The sequence below is a fragment of the Globicephala melas genome, chromosome 3 (assembly GCF_963455315.2).
Source record: "Globicephala melas chromosome 3, mGloMel1.2, whole genome shotgun sequence".
Lineage (NCBI taxonomy): Eukaryota > Metazoa > Chordata > Mammalia > Artiodactyla > Delphinidae > Globicephala > Globicephala melas.
In genome coordinates, this window is record NC_083316.1 from 94,747,412 (window position 1) to 94,772,400 (window position 24,989).

The following is a 24,989-nucleotide window of genomic DNA, read 5'->3' on the forward strand; positions in this document are numbered from 1 at the left end:
GCTTTGCCCTCTGCAAAGCTCTCCTTCGTGGCTCCAAAGCTTCCCCCCCCCACCCCCGCCCACTCTCTGTCTCCGCCAGTGAAGGGGCTTCCTAGTGTGTGGAAACTTTTCCTCCTTTACAGCTCGCTCCCAGAGGTGCAGGTCCTGTCCCTGTTCTTTTGTCTCTATTTTTTCTTTTTTCTTTTGCCCTACCTGGGTATGTGGGGAATTTCTTGTCTTTTGGGAAGTCTGAGGTCTTCTGCCAGCATTCAGTAGGTGTTCTGTAGGAGTTGTTCCACATGTAGATGTATTTTTGATGTATTTGTGGGGTGGGAGGTGATCTCCATGTCTTACTCCTCTGCCATCTTGAAGGTCCTCCTAATCTGTCTTTAAGAATTTTATCATTTATATATATTTTAAACTTCCATTGTTTTATATTTTTCTTAATTTAAACTGACAAGATTCTTTTCCTTGGTTAAAATTTTATCTTATCTCCTTTTTCTTTTACATTTCTTTTTATTCTGAATTTTTCGTCAGTCATTTCTTAAATGTTTGCCTTATATTAACTTTAGATCTTTTCTTTTGTTCTTTATCCCTTAAATTTTGTGTGACTTCATGGTTTGTTTCTCTGGAACTTGGCCACACAGGAGCTGCCTGGAGGTTGGAGCTGCCCCTGCAACCACGCCTCTGATTTCCATTAGCTCTTCTAAAGAGAGCTCTTCTAAAAACCTTACTCCTAATGACTCCAGCTGAATCTCCATAGGGCTATACTTACTTTCTGTTTGTAGATGATGGGACTTGACCCCCCAGGAGTTGTGGAGGTAGTTATTAGAGCATGGTGTCTCTAGGATCAAAATATACTGGCAGCCAATAAGGTTGCTCCTTAACATCTATTAAAATGAAAACAACAACAAAAAGTAAGAATTGAAGATCAGGAGGCTGAGGGTGGTCATCACAATGAAAAGTCACAATCCCTTGTTCTGTTCCCCGGCTCAAGCCACTTTTTAGATCTGAAACCCCTTGACTGAAGAAGTGACTGTGCTGTAGGAGGAAGGACTAGCCATGATGTTGGCTAGTGTCTACTGACATGATGCCTCCAGTTATTCCAGAAAGAGACCTGTAACCATTTACTTGGGTGACTTTGGGAAAAGGAGAATAACCAGTTTTGAGGAGTATTGGACATAGAATCTGAGCTGACCTGATACCAGAGACTCAAAGTGTCATCATGGACCCTCGTTAGAGTGGGACCACAGTATTAAGTAGAGTCCTGGCTAAAGTCTGATTTACAGTCCCTGAGTGCACAATTGGAATCGACATACTTGGTGGGGTTTCTTAGTAACCCTAATATTGAGCCCCTTTTCTATGGAGTAAAGAGCGTCACAGGGGGAAAGACCTAATGGGAACCTCTGAATCCATACTTCCCTCCCCCAGTTAGATAGTAAATCAAAACAATATTGTACCCCAAGGAGGATGACAGAGATCGGTGCCACCATTAAAGACCTGAAAGATGCAGGGATGGTGATTCCTACCATATCTTCATTTAATTCCAGTCTGGCTTCTGCAGAAACCAGATGAATCCTAGAGAATGATGTAGGCTATTGTAGATTTGACTAAGTAGCACCAATTGCAGTTGTGAATGATTAGTTATTTTGCAAAGGCCAGTGGCCCATTCTCACAGGGATTGGTAACCTATTTGAAGTATCGGTTTGCCTTTGCTGCCCAAAAAGTCTTGGCCAGCACCATTATCTGGGGGCTTTGGGAATGCTTGATCCATAGACATGGAATCCCACACAGCATAGCATCTGACTTGGGGACCCACTTTAGAGTAACAAGGTTGTGGGAGAAGGCCTCTGCCTGTGGAATTCACTGGTTGTAGCACATACCACACTGTCCAGAGGCAGCTCACCTTATAGAATGCTGGAAAGGCCTTCTAAAGGTGCAATTCAATTGCCACCTTGAAGGAAACACTCCGAAAGCATGGGATCCCTTCGGAGTGCAGGGATTTATTAAATCAGAGACCTCTAATGTGCTGTTTCCCCAGTTGGAAGGGTACAAGTCTGGAAAACAACAAAGACAGGAATGGCCCCACCTACTATCCCTTCCAATGTCTCATGAGAAAATTTGTATTTCTCATCTTTGCAGTCTGGTCTCTGTGTTGTTGGAAGTCCCAGTGCCCTAAGCGGGTACACTCTTCCTAGAGGACACAGCAAGGGTACCATTGAACTATCAGTTATGGCTGCCCCAGGGCACTTTGGACTCATCGTGTGCAGGGACTAGCTGGCAAATGGAGGAGTTACCACTCTGGCAAGGGTAACTGACCCTGATCAGTGGGAAGAGGTAGGATGCTTTTACACAATGGGTACAGCATCACGATCCTGTTGGGCACCTTCAGGTACTTCCTTGCCCTGCTGTAAGTGTGAGTGGACATGTGCACTAACCCTAGACTGAAAACGGTGTGACGATCAAGTGATTGGACCCCTTGGGAATGAAGGTTTGGTTCCTACCATTGGAAAAGCCACTAGACCTGCCGAGATTGAAGCGAATTTAGCATAAATGGTGGAGGAGGGAGGGGATGAGTTCCAGTTGTGGCCTTGAGATCACCTGCCATGTCAGGAACTGTAGTACCTCCCACTAAACTCCTTTTTCTGAGTTTCCTCTCAGAAAGAGAGGCACACAGGAAACGAAAGAGTTGCTGCTCCCTGAACCTTTACGGAGAAGCAGATCTTCCTTCACAGTGGTCTGTGGAAGCTGTGAAAATGTGCCTAGCTGGCCTCCTGGGCCCAAGCTGCTATGCTTAAAAGCCATCACCAAGGGAGGCCATGCCTCTTCCTATGGGCTCTCCTCGCTGAGTCAGATAGGGAGACACAGAGTTCTGATGGCAGTCTCTGGGCTCCCGGACTCCCAACAGCTTTGTCAACCCTTGCACCGACTGCAGGGCAGTCTAGGACGCTTGCACCCAACCTCCTTTCCCTCTCTCCTTCACTCGAGGTCAGATTTATGTTGAGGTCTGATGACTCTCCCATTTTTCCCTGGCTCCCTGCCTATTTCCTTTCCCACAGGCATTTCCCCTAATAAAACCCTTGCACATTTCATCTCATCTTGGCATTTGGCATCTGCTTCTGGGAGGATCCAGACTTAACACCAAGCTGTGACTTTGTTCTGACAGACAGCTAACTTACTTGTCAAATCAGCTTGGAGATTCTGAGGCTTGTTTTCAGGCTTACGTGGGCCAGACCTCAGAGAGCTTTTTCTTCTAGGATTAGTTTGGCCCTGAAACTAAGGAGTTTCCTTTCTGGAGTTTCTGATTAAATGCCCTGAAGTTCAGCAAGGACTCTCCACTCTGGCTGGCTGGAACATGAATATCCCCCAGCCCTTTGTGAACTCTGGAATTATTCATCTTATAGCTTCCTGTTTTTTGTTTTGTTTTCTGGCTAACTTTGTGACATTTTATCCTATGCATGTGCAGCTAAGTATGCAGTAACTGACTCAAGGGACTCCTGTGCAAATTTCTCTGTACAACTACCTGATACTCTGATACTCTGCCGTATTCATACTAGACACCTCAGTCTCTTCAAACTCCAGGCTAGACAGCTGGGATAATTACAGGTGTTATGTCATTCGTGTCCCTTCTCTCAGAGAGGAATCACAAGCCTATACTGATTTTTGTTTAATATCTGAAAACAGTTGCTTCATAAACCTTACTCAATTTTCTAGTTGATTACCATAAGAGGGCAGTTACCACAGGAGGGCAAGGCTGGTTCCAGTTGCTTTATCATTTTTGGAAGTGGAATCCCAGCACCAGCAACACCTTTAGACCTGGGCAAGTAGAGCTCTCTCTCTGGCTTGTTCCTTAGAGGGTCCTGTGCTTTGGAAGACCTTTTTAGAACTTTTCAAGTCCTGTCTGCCCCTGCTGCCTGAGACCAGCTGAGGCCACTAGCGCCATCCTGTGGGAGTGTCCCAAACCCAGACCAGGACCTTTGTGGGCTCTGGACCCTATTTCTCCCCTGCTGGATGCTCTCTAACCCTTACCTTGAGCATGGGCTTGACCGGAGCCCTGAGGAGCTCCAATGCAGGCATGTGGCTTGAGTGGTGCATTGTTTCCTGTGCCTGATGTGGTATTTCTTTTGCAAGATTACATGACATTGGGCTGCCAGAAAGTGCCGATATGCTGATTTTGGATGACTCTAACCCACATGAGACACAGTGTAAGTTCAGTTCTCTGGTCTACCACTGCCCCACCAATGACCCTTAGGCTTTATCCATGTATGTGGGCCCATGCATCAGTTCTCACATTTATATTCCAACTAGTCTACAGCACCAAAGCGGACAGCAGGGGAATAGCACATGTCCTTTATCCTTTGTGCCTGTGTTATGGGCACCCAGGGCAGTCTCCTCACCCCATCCCCAAGCTCTGTGCCATGTGCCAGGTAGTTTTCCATTGGTGGCTGCATCTATTTCCTCCAAGCACTTTTGAGACTATTGTTCTGCAGTGCCAATGGGCACTTTTCTGGGTATGTTCAGGAGGTGGAAAAGTAAGTCATGCATAATAGATCCATTCCAATATTTCTATAAGCAGGAGCTTTTTGATTCCTTCCACTACAGCAGCAGTTCTCAACATTAAAATCACTTGGGAAATTTTAAAAAATACCAATGCTTTGGTCTGTCATACAGAGTGAAGTAAGTCAGATTGAGAAAAACAAATACTGTATGCTAACGCATATATATGGAATCTAGAAAAATGGTACTGATGAACCTAGTGGCAGGGCAGGAATAAAGACACAGATGTAGAGAACGGACTTGAGGACACAGGGGAGGAAGGGGAGGCTGGGACAAAGTGAGAGAGTGGCATGGACATATATACACTACCAAACGTAAAATAGGTAACTAATGGGAAACAGCCACATAGCACAGGGAGATCAGCTCGGTGCTTTGTGACCACCTAGAGGGGTGGGATAGGGATTGTGGGAAGGAGGCTCAAGAGGGAGGGGATATGGGAATGTATGTATACATATAGCTGATTCACTTTGTTATACAGCAGAAACTAACACAACACTGTAAAGCAACTATACTCCAATAAAGATGTAAAAAAAAAAAACAAAACCAACGCTTTGGCCCCACTCCAGACTAATTACAGCAAAATTTCTGGGCATGGGGCTTCAGCATCTTTGTTTGGAAAACTAAGGTGATTCTAATGTACAGCCAGGGCTGAATCTGCTGTTCTCATTCTGGCATATCAGGCTCATTGACTCTAGGCTACTGCTGAGTTTAAGTTTCAATTAATTCTAATCCAGATCTTCAAGAAACATATTAAATAGGAAGTTTTCGATGAGAGCGTCAGTATCATTAAATTTAACCTGATTCAATCTTATGTTTAATCTAACACCCTTAGAATCCATTCCCATATATGCTCCCCAGACTTCGGCTGATACAAAGTAGAAAGATCCTACATGTGTAAGCCTTCCTGGAGATGACCTGGCATCTCTTTGTCTGGGCTATTTTAGGATCTCATTTTGAGCCTGGAGGCAATGAGAAGTGGATGGGTGAGGTCTGCAGATAAGTATCCCTTTTCAAGGCAAATGCTCCAAATGAGGCAGAAAGGTTTTTCTGAAGGAGAGATGGTTTCCTCAGAGTAGAGAGCTGCTTCTACTGGTAAAGGAGGTTCTGTGAGAACGGCTGATTTGAAGTTCTCAGCTTTGTCTCTCCAAATAGCCCCATCCTATCTCAGCATCTCACTCCTTTCCAGTGTCTTTACCTTAGCATTAGAGACCTGGTAGTGTTACATATTTAACTGGCATTGCAACTCTGGGCCTAATCCAATCTATGTTGGTCTTGTAGCTAGATGAGATAAGGGCCTTCTTTAAGATAACCATAAGATTTTCTGACTGTCCACTTATACTTTGAGATGGGAGTTTAGATCCTTAATCTTTTTTTTTGAGGCATGGGGAAGGAGCTCTCTTTAGGACAGTCAGAAGAAGCCATAGTAATCCACAATCCTCATAATCACCATTGTCACCATAATAGCTAGCTCCTATAGCCACTCCATCTCCCAGTGCCTTGCTTCCTACCTGTAATTCATTCTATGCCACCTTCGATGAGAATTTGAGTAAGCATTGTCCCCACAAGGAGGATATTCATGTGCTCTTCAAATATATGAGCTGCCCAATCCCATAGTCACATCTTGAGAATCTATTTCCTGGAACAATTCCTGACATAAGTATTGTATCAGGTCCCAAAACAAAACAGATCGCACAATCCATGGGTTTAACTGGCATTTAACAAAGGGGCTGTTTCTGGAGGTGTGGACAAAATTAAGGGAAGCAATAACGAATCATCACACATCCAAGAACTAGCAACCATGAGAAATCATTACCACACTTAGACCTGAAAGGACAAGAGGAAATGGTTTAGCCAGAGCCTAGGAAAGCTAGAGCTGTGGAAGAGAGCCACTCAACAGGAGTTGGGCTGTAGTGGAGCCCTTGCCAGACTCATAGTGCTGAAGTACAGAAGGAGGAAGAAGAAATACTTCAACTTCTCTCTCTTTTTGCCTTTTGATCTCCTGATGAAGCCTCCCATTGGTCAAACCCAATTGTACTCAAAAGTCCAGAGAGGCTGGCTGATGCTATTAGTAGAGATCAGCTCCCCAGGGCAAAGATTGGATTAGATGATGAGGAACTGAGAATAATTAGCCCAAGATACCAATCTCTTGCCAAAAATCTGCTACAGGAGCAGACCTTTATGAAATCTCTGTTGATCTTAGCCTTTGCTACTTACGAATTTATCTTTGGCTACTGAGGGGATGCTCCCAGGATATGGAGATTAAAAAAAAACAACAACATAGTGTTCCTGATCTTATTTTGATATTGTCAGTCCATGGGAAAGCTTCTCAGTGAGGTAGTAATAGAACCAGGAAGGGAAGTGAAATTATCCAGCTCCTAGCCTGCTGTTCAGTTCTCTACCTGAATTCCAGAACTTGCCCTGTTTTTCTTTTGTATGGTTTTCCTGGTTTACACAAATGGTGAAGCTGCATCTAATGCCAATAAGGGTCTTCTGGCTGAGTGAGATGCCAGTTATATGTCAGTGCTCAGTAAAACTCCTGCCTCCTCAAGGCATAGTAAGTGGAGTGGAGTGGTAATTTTAGAGAAGACACTGGAAAATTGAAGATGCAATTGGCAGGTCTGAGATCCATTTTTTTTTTTAACATCTTTATTGGAGTATAATTGCTTTACAATGGTGTGTTAGTTTCTGCTTTATAACAAAGTGAATCAGCTATACGTATACATATATCCCCATATCTCTTCCCTCTTGTGTCTCCCTCCCTATCCCACCCCTCTAGGTGGTCACAAAGCACCAAGCTGACTGAGATCCATTTTTGGGTGAACTTCATTTCTTTCCTACGGCTCATAAACTGTGTGACAAATAATAACCACTCTGAGAGTGCTTTCTGTGCATCCTTAGATAAAAATAGTGTTTGGCAATACGTAACATTTTCCCTGAGGTTTAGCTTTGTGATAGCTTCCTCCTTATAAGTATTTTATTTAAATCTTGAGGCAAGAATGACTATACTAAACTTTTTTTTTCAAGTATGGAAAAGACTGGTAATTGTCTTCCAATGTCCATTCTTTCTTTCTTCCTTTTAGTATTAGAAAGCATCCCATAGAATGTTAGAGACAAATCTAGTTTTCCTTAGAGCCAGATATGGCCATGTGATTTCCTTTTCATTGGAATATGGACAAAAAAGACATGTGCAACACATCTGCATAAACTTCCTAAATAAAAACACTTGCCCCTCCACTTTCTGCCTTTTCCCTAACTGGGGCCAGGGTGCAGTTGAAGTGCTGGTGAGGCAGTTTTGAACATGTGGACAAAGACCGCCTCCCTGGGGGATGGATGATGTCACAGAAGAGAACCACCTGCCTATCTTGGAACCTCCACTTACCACTGGGCTATCATGTGAAGAAATAAATTTCTGTTTTGCTGCAGCCACTGCTTTTTTGGATCCGTTTGTTATAGCAGCTTAGCCTAAACCTTAATTAATAATGCATCAAGGCTTATTTCAAAGTCATACATGACAATTGACTGTTTTGTGCAAATTTGTCTGAGAAGCTCTCCTGTAATCCCTAACTTCCCATCTAAATAAACAGGTGACCAAATAACATATTTTATTGAAAATCAGATTTTGTATTAATTTTATGTGCTTAAATGGATACTGAAAAAAGAAATGAACATATATTTTAAGATGTGTTTTTTGGTATTATTTCTAGGATGATTTTCTCATTCATGTGTTTTGCTTCCTCTCCTTTTTTTAAATCACTATTTTCCATACTTACGGTTCCCACACTGGTTGCACACCAGATTGTGTGCAAGATACAACAGAGAAAACACTCATGACTTTATCCTCTTCTTCTTTACAGTTGTTCTCAATTATTCTATGTGAATTGTCAAAGTCAGGAAGTATATTTTCCAATTTAGGAAAGAGGGTTGGTTTATACACTGCTGATCTTCATTTTAAACACATTAACTTAGTGAATGTGATTAAAATATAATATGCAATGTGACAGAGTAGGAGAAATAAAATTCTTGGGAACTAATAATTTGAACCCCATTACTCATTGTTCAAACACTTATTGAACATATAATGCTGTGAGGGTGTGGACTCAGTGTTTCATTAACACTCAAGCCATGGTTTCTAAGGGAAATGCCTTTAATGAATTGAAGGGAGGAGAGTGATTTGCACATTTCTTGTATAAAACGATAAGTGATGGAGTAAAGGCTTCTGTAAAACAGCATCTCAAGAGAGCTCCTGATGCATTCTCACACAGCCTGTCACTAAAGTACCTAGTCGGCTTTGAAAAGGATTTTTAAAAACCACCAAAAATTAGGAGTAACAACTATTGATAGCATTGGAGGAGTTTCTAGTTACAACTAGTTCCATGCAGTCAGAAACAGGGCAAACCTGCCTGACTGGAAATACACAGGAAGCCCTCTGCCCTGCCCCTGCCTGAATATCCATGTGCAAAAAGAATGAAATTGGAATCTTACACCACAAAAAAAAAAAGAACCCTCAAAATGAATCAAAGACCTAAACAGAAGAGCTAAAAACATAAAACTCATTGAAGAAAACATTGGAGAAAGTCTTTATGACATTGGATTTAACAGTGAGTTGAGGAAGGTATCCAGGGAATGACATGCTGCATCAGAGGTGGTATTATTGCCACAGATAAAGCATTTTAAGTGGGGATAGAGACATGAGGCAGCAAAGCCCTTGGGCATTAGAGTTTCCTGAATCAATATTCAGTGTCAGAGAACTGGATCATGGGGCTGGTGGTAGTAGGGGCAGGGAGTGGAGACTTGACTTCAGCCAGGTGGTTCCCTGTATTAGACCCACTCTCACCATCTACGGGTGTTTAGGACTCTCGATTTCACTCTCTATCTACTTGGACAAATTTCTTTCTCAGTACTAAGCCTGGATACTATCCTGGTCCAAGTCCCAAGACTGGATAGATTTTTCCTTTTGTGCAGCTATATTGTGGGGGGAAACACTTGATAAATTCTCCAAGAACTAAAGAGAAAAATGACTTAAGATAAAAATAAAGAGAAAGAGCACAATAGATAAAGAAAAAATGACAGTGATTCAAGCTAAGAATTATGGATGCTTCTGATGAAGGGAAAAAAAACAATTGAAACAAAAGAAACAAGAATTGAAAACATAAGTCTATAAAACTTTCTTAAAGAGAAAAAACTGATTACAAATCTCAAAAGAATAACAATATTCTAAATTTTAAAAAAACCTGTGAAAGAGGTTTGCTCTTAAATATATCCTAGCAATAATTTTTGAATTATGAAGATAAAGAAAAAACTCCTATATGTATCCTGACAGAAGCATAATAGAATTTCATACAGGACATTTTCTATAGTGTGTTAGTTTGGGTCTTCCAAGAAGCAGACTCCAGGATGGAATTAGATATGGAAAGGATTTACTGGGGGAAATGACTGTAAAAAGAAAAGGACAGGGAGCCAGAGGTGGTAGGGAGAGCCTTCAGACTGTGATGCTGGTCTGACCTCTTTGTAGGAGGGAGGGAAGAGAAGAGGGCTGGAGAAGAAGAGTCCCAGACTGCAGTGCCATGTTAAGAAAATGTCTGGCAGACCAATGAGAAGCCCTCCAGCCAAAATTGCCTATCAGCAGAGTCCTTCACCAGACTTTCATTAATGTCCCTGCCATGCTTGTCATTCATTGGCTGGGAACAGCCTACAGGGTGCATGGCCTCAGTGTTAACACTGTGGTAGACTCAGAGCAGCACCTGAGGCTGTCAGTCACTTGCACTCACTGAAGGGGGAGATGGGACTGATGTACATTTTCAGGGCCACCGAATGCAATCAGCCACAACCCTACACCTGAGGACCATAGATGATAAGTATCAACAATCTAAAAGTTTATTAGGCACATATAAGCAAGATTTAGTAAAGACAACAAAAGAAGTTTAGAGACCCAACCAGGCTCTATAAGAGAAGGGTACAATTTGAAATTGAAAGTTGAAATCACTTATTGATCCATGGGCTGCCTAATGGATGTTACATTAGCAGACATGAAAACAACATGAATCGCGTCATACACCTCCACCAAAGCTCTTGGTGTGACCAGGCTCATTGTCAATGAACAGTCATATTTTGAAAGGAAACTTTTTTTCTGAGAAGTAGGTCTTTATTTTAGTGGGCTTAAAAATTCAGTAAACCCTGGCTTTGTTGTTCCTGTGTTGCTGAGCACAAGCAGAGTAGACTTAGCATAATTCTTAAGGGCCCTAGGATTTTTGAAGTTGTTAATAAACATTAGCTTCAACTTCAAGTCACTAGCTGCAAGGGAGTCAGACTGTCCTTTGAAGCTTTGAAGTCAGGCATTGACTTCTCCTCTCTAGCTATGAAAGTCCTAGATGACAACTTCTTCCAACAGAAGGCTGTTTCATCTACATTGAAAATCTGTTGATAATGTGTAGCCACCTTCATTCATTATCTTATAGCTAGATCTTCTGGATAACTTGCTTCAGCTTCTACATCAGCACTTGCTGCTTCACCTTGCACTTTGATGTTATGGAGACAGCTTCTGTCCTTAAACCTCATGAACCAAACTCTGCTAGCTTCAAATTTTTCTTCTGCAGCTGCCTCACCTATGTCAGTTTTGGTAGAATTGAAGAGAGTTAGAACCTTGCCCTGGATTGGGCTTTGGCTTGAGGGAATGTTGTGATCTTCTTTCCAGACCACTAAAACTTTCTCCATGTCAGCAATCAGGCTATTTCGCTTTCTAATCATTCATGTGTTCACTGGATTAGTACTTTTAATTTCCTTCAAGAACTTTTTCTTTGCATTCAGAACTGGCTCTTTGGTGCAAGAGGTCTGGCTTTTGGCCTATCTTGGCTTTCGACATGCTTTCTTCACTAGGCTTAATCATTTCTAGCTTTTGATTTAAAGTGAGAGATGTGCGATTCTTCCTTTCACTTGAACACTTAGAGGCCATTGTAGGGTTATTAATTGGCCTAATTTCAATATTGTTGTGTCTCAGGGAACAGGGAGGCCTGAGGGACGGAAGAGAGATAGGGGAACAGCTAGTCAGTGGGGTGGTCAGAAGACACACAACATTTATTGGTTAAGTTCACCTTCTTATGTGTATATGGTTCTTGGTGCCCCCAAACAATTAACAACCGTAACATCAAAGGCAACTGATCACAGTTCACCATAGCAAATATAATAATAATGAAAAAGTTTGAAATATTGAGAGAATTACCAAAATGTGACATAGAGACACAAAGTGAACAAATACTGTTGGGAAAATGGCACCAATAGATTTGCTTGATGCAAGGTTGCCACAAAAATTCAATCTGTAAAAAATACAGTATCTGTGAAGTGTAATAAAGCAAAGTGCAATAAAACAAGGTATGCTTGGGCTTCCCTGGTGGCACAGTGGTTGAGAGTCCACCTGCCGATGCAGGGGACACGGGTTCATGCCCCGGTCCGGGAAGATCCCACATGCTGCGGAGCAGCTAGGCCCGTGAGCCATGGCCGCTGAGCCTGCGCGTCCGGAGCCTGCGCTCCGCAACGGGAGAGGCCACAACAGTGAGAGAGGCCCGCATACCGCAAAAAGAACCCAAACAAACAAAAAAACAAGGTATGCTTGTAGTCTTTTACTCCAGCATAATATTCATTTTTCAGAAGGATTCATATTTTTTCCCTAGCAGTTCATTTGTTAAATTTGCAAAGTAACAGGTATAATTACAAACACTCATGGACTAAAACACCCAGAGAGTGACAATAAGTTCTAAGCTAATGTTGCCTGCATAGTCTTGGATTTTAATAAGTAATAGCTCTTGATCACTATCAATAATAAAATCTTACTATTACGCTTAGTTTTATAGTACTATGTGTTTTTATTGTGGTGAGATATACAAAATGTTATCTTCATCTTTTTAACTATTTGTAAGTGTATAATTCAGTGGCATTAAATATATTCACAGTGTTATGTAACCATAACCATTATCTACACTTAAAACTTTTCATCATCCCTAGCAAAATCTTTGTACCCAGTAAACAATACCTCTTCTCCCCCTCACCCCAACCCCTGGTAACCTCTAATCTATTTTCTGTCTCTGTGTATTTGCCTTTTCCAGGTACCTCATATAACTTCATACCATCATACAATATTTATCCTTTTGTGTCTGACTTATTTCACTAAGCATGATGTTTTCCAAGTCCACTTATGTTGTAGCATACATCAAAATTTCAATCCTTTCTATGACAATAATATTCCATTGTATGTATATACAATGTTTTGTTTATATATTCATCTGTTGATGGACATTTGGGTTTTTTCCACCTTTTGGCTATTATGAATAATGTTGCTACAAACATTGGTATATGAATGTCTTTTTGATTCCCTGTTTTCTATTTTTATGGATATATACTTAGGAGTGGAATTTACTTGGTCATATGGTAGTTCTATGTCTACTCTTTTGAGAAACCACCAAAATGTTTTCTACAGAGCATCATTTTACATTCCCTCCAGCAATGCATGAGGGTTCCAATTTCTCCACATCCTTGTCCACACTTTTTGTTTTTCATTTTTGTTTTTGATTTTTATTATAGTTATCCTAGCAGATATGAAGTAGTGTCTTATTTTGGTTTTGATTTGCATTTCCCTAATGACTAATGATGTTAAGCATCTTTTTAAGCTTATTGGCCTTTGTCTATCTTCTTTGGAGAAATGTCTATTCATGTCATTTGACTATTTTTGAATTGGGTTGTTTGTTTCTTGTTGTTGAGTTCTTTATATATTCTGGATATTAATGCTTAATCAGATATATAATTTTCAAATATCCTCATTCTGCAGGGTTTTTTTTACTATCTTGACAGTATCCTTTGATGTACAAAAGTACTTAGTTTGTTGAAGTTCAGTTTATTTTTCTTTTGTAGCCTGTGCTTTTGTTGTCATATCCATAAAGTCATTGCCAAACCCAACATTATAAAGACTTTCTCCAATGCTTTCTTTTATAAGTTTTATATTTTTAGCTCTTATGTTTATGTCTTTGATCCATTTTGAGTTTATTTTTGTATGTGGTGTAAGGTAAGTTTCCAATTTCATTCTTTTGCATGTGGGTATCCAGTTTTCCCAGCACCATTTGTTGAAAAGGCTGTTCTTTCCTATTGAATAGTCTTGGCACTCTTGCTAATGTGATGGTTCAACCATTATAATGGTTTATTTCTGGGCTCTCTATTTTATTCTATTCTATTGGTATATATGTCCATCGTTATGCCAGTACCACACTGTTCTAATCACTTTAGCTTTGTAGTAAGTTTCAAAAGTGAGAAGTGTGAGTCCACTAGCTTTTTCTTTTTCAAGATTATTTTGGGTATTTGGGGCCATTTGCAATTTAATATAAATTTGAGGACTGGCTTTTCTGTTTCTGTGAAATAGGCTGTTGGAAGTTTAATAGGGATTGTGTTGTATGTATATCACTTTGGGTGACCTTGACATTTAAACAATTTTAAATCTTCCTATTCATGAACATGGAATGGCTTTCCATTTATGTAGGTCTTCTTTAATTTCTTTCATCAGTGTTTTGTAATTTTCAGCATACAAGTCTTTCACCTCCTTGGTTAGATTTATTCCTAAGTATTTAATTCTTTTAGGTGCTATTGTAAATAGAATTACTTTCCTAATTTCATTTTCTGATTATTCATTGCTAGTGTACAGAAACACAACTGATCTTTGTGAGTTGATCTTATATCCTGCAATTTTGCTAAATTTATTTATTTATTTTTTTAACTGTAATAACTTTCTTGTAAATTCTTTGGGATTTTCTATATGTAGGATTATGTCTTCTGCAAAAAGAGATAGTAGGTTTATCTCTTCCTTTCCGATTTGCATTTCTTTTCTTTCTTTTTCTTGTCTAATAGCTCTGACTAGAGTTTCCAGTATAATGTTGAAGAGCTGCAATGAAAGCAGGCATCCTTGTCTTGTTCCTGATCTCAGGGAGGAAAGCTTTCAGGTTTTCACCATTGCATATGATGTTAGCTGTGGGTTTTTCATAAATACTCTTTATCATGTTGAGGATTTTTCCCCTTTATTCCTAGTTTTCTGAGAGCTTTTATCAATTAAAGGGTATCAAATTCTATCAAATGCCTTTTCTGCATCGTTTGAGATGATCGTGTAGTTTTTTTTCTTTGTTTTATTCATGTTCTATTCCTTTGTTCTATTACATCAATGGATTTTCTTATGTTGAACTAGCCCTGCATTCTTGGGATAAATACCACTTGGTCACGGTGAATAATCCTTTTAATACTCTGTTGGATTTTGTTTGCTAATATTTTGTTGGCTATTTTGCATCTATATTCATAAAGATAGTGGTCTGTCATTTTCTTTTCTTGTGATGTCTTTATCTGGCTTTGTTATCAAAATAATGTTTTTATAAAGTGTTTCCTCCTTTTCAATTTTTTGGAAGGGTTAAGAAGGATTGGTTTCAATTCCTCTTTAAATATTTGGAAGAATTCACTGGTGAAGCCATCTGGTTCAGCACTTTTGTTTGGGGGGAGGTTTTTGATTATTTATTCAATCTCTATTTTCTATTTCTTTTTGAGTCAGTTGAGGTAATTTGTGCGTTTTGAAGAATTTGTCATTTCTTTTGGGTTAACTACCTTTGTATTATTCTGTTATAATCCTTTTTACCTCTGTAAGATGGATAGTAATGTCCCCACTTTCGTTTCTGATTTTAGTTATTTGCATCTTCTCTTTTTTCCTTGTAATTCTAGCTAAAGGGTTGTAAATTTTGTCAATCTTTTCTAGGAACCAATTTTTGGTTCCATTGATTTTCTTTATTGTTTTCCTATTCTCTCTTTTGTTTACCTCCACTCTGATCTTTATTATTTCCTATCTTCAGGTTTAGTTTGCTCTTATTTTTCTAATCCCTTAAGGTATAAAGTTAGGTTATGGATTTGAGATTTTTCTTCTTTTTAAATATAGACATTTGCAGCTATAAATTTCCCTCTGAGCATTGTCTCATTGGTTGCCATAAGTTTTGGTATGTTGTATTTCTGTTTTCACTTAACTCTAAATATTTTCTAATTTCCCTTTTGATTTATTTTTTGACTCATTAGTTGTTTGAGAGTGTGTTATTAATTTCCACATATTTGTGATTTTTTTAGTATTCCTTCTGTTATTGACTTCTAACTTCACCCCACTATGTTCAGAAAAGACGCTTTGTATAATATCTCTCTTTTAAAGCAATTGAAACTGTTTTCTGGCCTAACATATGGTCTGTCCATGGAGCAGTCTCAGGTGTGCTTGAGACTGATGTTGTTTGGATGGAGTATTGTGTATATGTCTGTTAAGCCTAGTTGGTTTATTGTGTTGTTCAAGTCTTCTGTTTCCTTACTTATCATCTGTCTGGTTGATCTATCCATTATTGAAAGTAGAGTACTGAAGTCTTCAACTATTATTGTAGAACTGTCTAGTTCTCCCTTCAGTTCTGTCAATTTTTGCTTTATGTATTTTGAGACTATGTTATAGATGTGTGAATGTTTATAATTATTGTATCTTCTTGCTGTAGAAAACCTTTTATTAATATAAAATCCATTATTGTCTCTTGTAAACTTTTTTGATTTAAAGTCTATTTGTCTGGTATTGGTATAGCTGCTTCAGCTCTCTTTTGGTTACTATTGGCATGGAATATCTTTTTTCCTCCTTTCATTTTCCACCTGTATCTCTAGATCTAAAGTGAGTCTCTTGTAGATAGCATATAGATAAATCATGTTTAAAAAAATCCATTCTGCTAATCTCTGTCTTTTGGTTGGAGAGTTTAATTCTTTTACATTTAAAGTAATTACTTATAAGAAGGGATTTTCTTTTGCCATTTTGCTATTTGTTTTCTATATGCCTCAATTTTTTTTTCATTTCCCCCATTACTGCCTTCTTTTGTGTTTAATTGAGTTTTTAAAATTAATTAATTAATTTATTTATTTTGGGCTGTGTTTGGTCTTCATTGCTACATGACGGCTTCCTCTAGTTGCAGTGAGTGGGGGCTACTCTTTGTTGAGGTAAGCGGGCTTCTCCTTCTGGTGGCTTCCCTTGTTATGGAGCACAGGCTCTAGGTGCACAGGCTTCATTAGTTGTGGCACACAGGCTCTAGAGCACAGGCTCAGTAGTTGTGGAGCATGGGCTTAGTTGCTCTGTGGCATGTAGGATCTTTCTGGACCAGGGCTCAAACCCGTGTCCCCTGCATTGGCAGGCAGATTCTTAACCACTGTGTCACCAGGGAAACCCTTTTAATTGATTTTTGTATGAAACATTTTATTCCTTTCTCATGTATTTATGTATATAAGTTATAGATATTGTCTTTGTGGTTTCCACAGGGATTACACTTAACATTTGAAAGTTATAGCAATCCAATTTGAATTTATTCCCACTTAACTTCAATAACATATGAAGACTCTGTTCATATACAGCTTGATTCTCCTCCCCCCACATTTCTATTATTGATGTCATGTCTTTATACATTGTGTGTTCAATAATGTAAATTAAGTTTTTTATGTATTTATTTTTTGAATCACATAGAAAATAAAAAGTGGAGTTACAAACCAAAATTACAATAATACCTGCTTTTGTAATTACCCACGTATTTACTTTTACCAGAGACCTTTATTTCTTCAAATGACCTTGAGTTACTGCCTAGTGTCCTTTCATCTTAACCTGGGCTCCTGTTAACATTTCTTACAGGGCAGATATAATGGTAACATACTCCTTCAGCTTTTGTTTATCTGGGAATGTCTTATTTCTTCCTCACTTTTGATGGACAATTTTGCTTGATATAGAATTATAGGCTGACAGTTTTTTTCTTTCAATACTTTGAATATGTCAACCTACGGCTTTCTAGTCTCCAAGCTTTCTGATGAGAAATCAGCTGATAGTCCTATTGGAAATCTCTTGAATGTGACAAATCACTTCTTTCTTCTCTTGCAAGATTCTCTCTTTGTACTTGGCTGTTGTCAGTTTGATTATAATATGCCTTTGTGTGGATTTCTTTGAGTTTATCCTGGAATCTGTTGAGCTTGTTAGATTTGTAGATTTATATCTTGCAAAAGACTGGGGGAGTTTTTGTACATTATTTATTCAAATAACCTCTTTGCCCCTTTCCCTCTCTTCTCTTTTAGAGACTCAAACAATCTGTATGTTGGTCTTCTTTTTTTTCTTTTTTTTTTTTAACATCTTTATTGGAGTATAATTGCTTTACAATGGCGTGTTAGTTTCTGCTTTATAACAAAGTGAATCAGCTATACATATATATATATCCCCAAATCTCTTCCCTCTTGCATCTCCCTCCCTCCCACCCTCCCTATCCCACCCCTCTAGGTGGTCACAAAGCACCGAGCTGATCTCCCTGTGCTATGTGGCTGCTTCCCACCAGCTATCGATTTCACATTTAGTAGTGTACACATGTCCATGTGACTCTCACTTCATCCCATCTTACCCTTCCCCCTCGCCATGTCCTCAAGTCCATTCTCTAGTAGGTCTGCATCTTTATTCCCATCCTGCCCCTAGTTTCTTCATAACCTTTTTTTTTTTTTTTAGATTCCATATATAAAGAATCTAATACCGTTTATATATGGAATTCCATATATATGGAATAAAATACCATTAGCATACAGTATTTATTTTTCTCTTTCTGACTTACTTTACTCTGTATGACAGACTCTAGGTCCATCCACTTCACTACAAATAACTCAATTTCGTTTCTTTTTATGGCTGAGTAATATTCCATTGTATATATGTGCCACATCTTCTTTATCCATTCATCTGTAGATGGACACTTAGGTTGCTTCCATGTCCTGACTATTGTAAACAGAGCTGCAATGAACATTGTGGTACATGACTCATTTTGAATTATGGTTTTCTCAGGGTATATACCCAGAAGTGGGATTGCTGGGTCATATGGTGGTTCTATTTTTAGTTTTTTAAGGAAACTCCATACTGTTCTCCATAGTGGCTGTATCAATTTACATTCCCATATGTTGGTCTTCTTGATGGTATCCCACAGGGTTCTTAGGCCCTGTTCATTTTTTTCTTCTTTTTTTTTTTGTTATTCAAACTGGACAATCTCATTTGACCTATCTTCAGTTTCATTGATTCTTCTTCTTGGTTAAAAACTGATCTTGAGCTCCTCTAGTGAAGTTTTTATTTTAGTTATTGTATTGTCAACTTCAAAATTTCTATTTGGTCCTTTTTTTAGAATTTCTATCTCTTTATTGATATTCTCTATTTGATGAGATATCGTCCCCATACTTTCCTTTAGGTCTTCAGACATGCTTTCCTTTGGTTCTTTTAACATATTTAAAATAGCTAATTTTAAGTCTTTGTCTCATAAGGCCAAAGTTTAAAAGTTCTTAGGAACATTTTCTATTGACTGTTTTTTCTGCTGTGTATGGGCATACTTTCTTGTTTCCTTTCATTTCTCATAAATTTCTTTCATTGGAAACATTTTAAATAATGTGACAACTCTGAAAAAAAATATTTTCTTGCTTCTTCAGGGTTTGTTGTTGTTGTCATTTGTTAGCTTAAAGACTTTTCTGAACTAATTCAGTAAAGTCTGTATTCTTTGCTATAGTAGCCACTGATGTCTATGTTCAGTTAGCTTATTTGTCAGCTAATGGTTAGACAGAGGTTTCCTTAAATACCTAGAATCAGTAAGTTTCCCAGTTTTTGCCAAGGGGTTCTCTGTGTGTGTTGAGGCACCCCTTCAACACATCCAGGCAGTTGACATTTCTGCTGTAGTCTTCACATCTGCCTTGAGCAGTGCCTCAAGATTAGCTAGATGTGAGAGTTTAGGGCCTTCTCAGTTCTTTTCTGAGCATGTGTACAGCCTTAGTCATGTGCATAGCTGTATACATGCATGTGGCCTTCTAGATTTTTGGAACATGTTGGAGCTTTTCAAAGCCCCCTATAGATATCTAATTCCTGAAATTTTCCTTTTAAGCTTTCTGTTGAGCTTAGTGTTTGCCTCAATTATTTGCCCACTCCAGGCAGTTGCAATGTTAAACAATTGCCTATGATTGTTTTCAACCAGTACCCCTGGGGAAAGACTGTTTGCACTGCGTCAACTCTGAATCTGGTCAATAAAGACAGTCATGAGAGTAGCATCTTCCAGGGAATCACCAGATAGTTCAAATAATGACAGTTCTCTCAGAATGAGGCTTTAAAGGAATTTAACACTTTTATGCTTCATGAAGTGCCTGCCAGACTGCTGGTTTTCACAATACCAGGCCGTTGATTTTTAAGTCTACTGCAGAACTGAGGAGAGGAAAATGAGAATAAAGCAAGTTAAAATGCCATAAATCTCACTGATTTTTTACAGAGATTTGGCTATTTTTCTTGAACAAACACTCCATTAATTGCTGCAAGATTTTGGTTACTTTCTTGAGTTCTGAAATAGTTAATTCTGACAATGTTTCCAGTGTTCACATTGGTTTCATGGAAGAGAAGATTTTCAGTGATCCTGGCTCTGCCTTCCTTCTGGATATATGGTTTTTGACTCTTGATCAATTTATGATGTGCTGATTAAGGTCTGGAATTTTCCCTGGAGACCCCTAGGGTTAGTTTCTTTAGTGATGGTTTACAACTGGATTTACGTGTAAGACTAACCTGGCTTGATTATTTAAAGAGCCTCCCTAAGAGTTTCTCCTTTGAACTTTCTGTAAACAAGATTCCTTTCACAGAGCTTGGTGGTTCAAGCTGGTGACATAGCATGGCTCACTCATGCAAATAAGGGCCCTCGGGGAGCTTGCACTTGGGATGTCTCTCTGACTTCCAATGCTTGCCTGTATTCTCTTTCTCTTGCTGCACCATAATTTTCCTTTAAATAAAAGCTTAAATGAAAATACTCTGTGAAAGCTGGTGAATCCTTTCAAATAACCAAACTGGGGAAATCTTTGCAATGGTATGTACATAAACAATATAATAGCATGCAGCTGCAGAAAAGAATGTGAAAGATATCTGTGGACTGATATGGAAAGACATCCAGGATATATTGTTAAATGAAAGTGCAAGGTGCAGAATTGCATATTTAGTATACTATATTTTTAAGTAGGAAAGAAGAGACACACAAAGGTATATAATTGTATTTGCTTGATTTGCATAAGGAAATACTGAAAGAATACAAAATAACTATGAAAATTATTAACTGTGGAAGTAGTGGAAGCAAGATATAAATTTTCATATTGTCTCAGTTTTTGAAACTTATGAATATGTTACCCATTCAAAAAAATTAAAATTTCGGGCTTCCCTGGTGGCGCAGTAGTTGAGAGTCGGCAGTAGTTGAGAGTAGTTGTCGATGCAGGGACACGGGTTCGTGTCCCGGTCCGGGAAGATCCCTCATGCCGCAGAGCGGCTGGGCCCGTGAGGCATGGCTGCTGAGCCTGCGCGTCCGGAGCCTGTGCTCCACAACAGGAGAGGCCACAACAGTGAGAGGCCCGCGTACTGCAAAAAAAAAAAAAAAAAAAAAAAAAATTAAAATTTCAAAGTAAATGAAGAAAAAAGGAAAATAAAAATTAGGTCATGTGGCCCAAGGGGGATAGCAAAGTGTTACAGAGGTTTATAATAAATACCAAGAAAAAAAAAGGTGGAAAAATAATAGACATGCCAAAGAATAAGCATAAATAACAAAAGTAAATAGCAACACAAGATACCAAGGAGAAGTTTCCCTTGGGTAGCATATAAAAGGCTTGGATTATTGTTTAGCTTAGGATTTCTGAAGGGCAGCACTGATGACATTTTGGGTGGGGTACTTCTTTGTTGGAGGAGGCTGTCCTGTGCATTGTAGGACATCTAGCAATACCCTGGCCTCCACTCACTAGGTACCAGTAGCACCACTCCTGCAACATTGTGACAACAAAATGTCTCTAAACATTGCCAAATATCCAGAGAAGGGGGCACCAAAAGTGATTCTCCCCAGTTGAGCATCACTGCTTTAGCTGATCTGAAGAGTGAGCAACTCATTAAAACTTTTTTTTCTTTTTAATTTTCTAGAGACGTTTTCCCGGCAACTGATCTGTGTCCCAGAACTACTCTTTCACTGAGATGTCAAATATTTCATATAAGAGTATTTTCTAGCTCTTTAAAAATTATTAACATAAGCATGACTCAACCAGTATGTTATTTTGCAAATTCTTTTGAGTGACATTAATGATTTATCAGAAATATTTTCCCTTTAATAAGATATTTAAATTGTTCAACCATTTAATGTGGTTTTATCGCTTTGAAACTTTTTGTGTGGTAGCCAATCTCTATTTCTTTAATGATATTGGAGAAATGGAATTAAATAATCAGATCCACGTATACACTTTTCAGTAGAGTTTTTAATTTAAAATTGAAGGGAGGGACACCTCTAGTAGTTTTGTTACTGAGTCCTTTTCTTTTCCTTCCTTTTCTTTCCATTTCCTTTCTTCTCTTTCCTTTGTTTTTTAACCTTTCCTTGGAAGTCTGGAATCCATCAAAATCCTTCAAGAAATTGTCCAGGGAGTGGTAAGGCCAATAATTAATTAGCTCCATATCTGTGGCAATCCCCATCTGGCAATGACCTACACCCAGAGGGCCCTGCTACCTCAGTAGCTCACAATTCTGACAGTCTGACTGGTGGTAGGTCCTGTAGAGGGAAACGAAAAGAGCTTCTCCTCCCTCAGCTCTACCCAGAATCTTCTGAGAGTGATGCATGTGGTCATAATTATTTTAAAATATGATTGTTCCATTTCTGAAGAAAGCAAACCAAACCTGTAATCAAGAGACTGGTCCAGGGCTTCCCTGGTGGCGCAGTGGTTGAGAGTCTACCTGCCGATGCAGGGGACACGGGTTCGTGCCCCAGTCCGGGAGGATCCCACATGCCGCGGAGCGGCTGGGCCCATGAGCCATGGCCGCTGAGCCTGTGCGTCTGGAGCCTGTGCTCCGCAACGGGAGAGGCCACAACAGTGAGAGGCCCGCGTACCGCAAAAAAAAAAAAAAAAAAAAGAGACTGGTCCACAGATTACAGCACAACCATCTGCATGAGCCTGGTGTTAAGTCTCCTTTCTCCTCCCTGTCTTGTTCCAGAAGTCTTTTTGTTAATGTGATTAATTTCAGTTCGAGGAACTGGGAAGATCACATCTCCCAGGAGAATCACTTTCGTTTACCCTGTCTCTGACCTCAGGTGGAAGGGTTTCCTCATTGGAATGGAGATAACAGTTCCAAGCAGAAAAGCGAAGACCATTTTATGGCTGCGACGGAAAAATTCTCTTCATTCTGAAAAAAACTGAAGGAGTCTAAAGACGGGATACCCTCAAATAAATCATCGACCAGCAGCAGGATCTTTAATCACCTCCCCTCCCTCTTCCCCAGCACCTCCTGAGTATTTGCAAAGCCATTCTCAATTCACTCGAGTGCATGCTTGCAGACTGGGAACTCGGCTCACAGGACGCGGAACTCTCCCAGAAGTATCCGATAAATAGCAAACAGATGCCGAGGATGCCAAAGACCTCGCCCGACTAGGGCACCGCCTGGGAGATGAGTTCCAGACAGCGGTTTCCTAGTGGAAAAGGCTGGCCACCGGACTGTATTATTCTCTGTGCTTGAAACCAGTAGGTTTCCAAAGGAGGGCATCCTTTTTTCCCGGGCAGGGGTGCGGAGAGCCAGATACTGCCCCAGGACTGGAAACCCCATCCCCGGCAGTTGCGGATCTAAGAGGCGGCTTCCCGCCGTGCCCCTTCCCAAGGTAAAGCGGCCCTCCACTCTCCATCACCTGGAGACGCAGACGCCACGCTCTCCGGTTTTTTGTCGTCCCGTCTTCCAGCTCCACTTCCCAAGCTCGGAAAAGGCTCCGGGACACCCCTGACCCTGTTTCCAGCCTCGCACTTGTTGCCTGGGCCGCGCGAGGCCCGAGCTTATGCAGGAGGCGAATTTAGGGCAAAAATTTGGCTCCGGAAGTTAGTTCAGACAGCGCGGCTGTCCCTAGCAGGTTCATTTCAAAGCATGTGCCCCAAAGTCCCGGTTCGTAAGCCCTCACCCCAGCCCCTAGCGCACGAATCCCTAGGTAGTGGCCGGCAAGCGTGCAGCCCGCAGCTCATCACTACAGTCAAGGAGTCGAGGGTGCTCTGTACCTGTCTCTTTTCCGACAACACCCGAAACCGCACCGGGTCACGCCCAACAGATTCCGTGAATCCAAATACCCACCCCCGTCGGAGGTGCCCAAATTCGAGTTTGGTCCTACCGTCCCCTCCCTGCGCCTACTCTGGAAGCTCCTCTGCGAGGTCTTTCCCTTCAGACCCAAAGGGGCGCGCGCTCAGTTGCTCCAGGTCCGCCTCTTCCCCAGGCCCTGGCGGGGGCGGGGGTGGGTAGGCAGGGACCTGGATCTGATTAGCTGGGAGGGGAAGCCGAGGTCCCAACAGCTCTCTCCTGTCTCCCAGGCTCCTCGAGGAGGAGGGAGGGACGGTACAAGAGAGGAGGGGCGGGGGTCCCATCACTGAGCACCCAGGCCGGGGGTCTGAGCCGCCGCCGCCGCCGCCGCCGCCGCCGCCGGGCTCTCACCTCACCCCCAGCCCCGGGCTGCGGCCATGGGACCCCCTTCCAGCTCCGGCTTCTACGTGAGCCGCGTGGTAGCCCTGCTGCTGGCCGGGCTGGCTGCCGTGCTCCTGCTGGCGCTGGCCGTACTCGCCGCCCTGTACGGCCACTGCGCGCGCGTCCCGCCGTCGGAGCTTCACGACCGCTGGGGCCCGCACGCCGCGTCCTCCCCGCCAGGCAGGCAGGAGCCGGCGCGGACCCCGAAGCCCGGCCCCACTCTGGAGACGGAGGTGGCGCCCACCCCGCGCAACTGGCGACCGCCGGGACCCTGGGACGAGCTGCGCCTGCCGCCCTGGCTCGTGCCGCTGCACTATGAGCTGGAGCTGTGGCCCCGTCTGAGGCCAGAAGAGCTCTCGGCGCCGGCGTTGCGCTTCACTGGCCGCGTGAACATCACCGTGCGCTGCATCGCGGCCACGGCGCGGCTGCTGCTTCACAGCCTCTTCCTGGACTGTGAAAGCGCCGAGGTGCGGGGACCACTGTGCCCGGACTCCGGAGACGCCACCGTGGGCCGCGTGCTGGTGGACGAGGTGTGGTTCGCGTTGGACATGCAGTACATGGTGCTAGAGCTCGGCGAAGCCCTGCAGCCCGGGAGCCGCTATGAGCTGCAGCTCAGCTTCTCCGGCCCGGTGTACCAGGACACCAGGGAGGGACTCTTCCTCAATCTCTACACGGACCAGGGTGAGCGCAGGTAAGGGCAGGCCGGCCCTGGCCTCCTCGGCCCCCGCCCCGCATTCCCCGCGCGCAGACTGCGGGTTCAGGTGCTTAGGTGCGCGTCTCCTGCCCTTCGCAAAGAAACCCACCCCATCCTTCGCGACGTTTTCTTTTAGAGTCAGAGGGTGAGCGCCTCCTTCCTCCCTTTCCCTCTTCCTTTGGCCAGGTTTCAGCCCCATCCCTG

General features: G+C 41.5%; 1 protein-coding gene across 1 annotated transcript in view; it reads left to right on the forward strand.

The window, feature by feature from the left end:
- Nucleotides 1-24,087: 24,087 nt before the first annotated feature.
- LVRN (laeverin) overlaps nt 24,088-24,989 on the forward strand; it is an 83,155-nt gene continuing 82,253 nt past the window's right edge. Inside the window, exon 1 of the mRNA XM_030869841.2 lies at nt 24,088-24,782. Coding sequence (XP_030725701.1) covers nt 24,088-24,782 — 695 coding nt within the window. The remainder of the gene's footprint in view (nt 24,783-24,989) is intronic.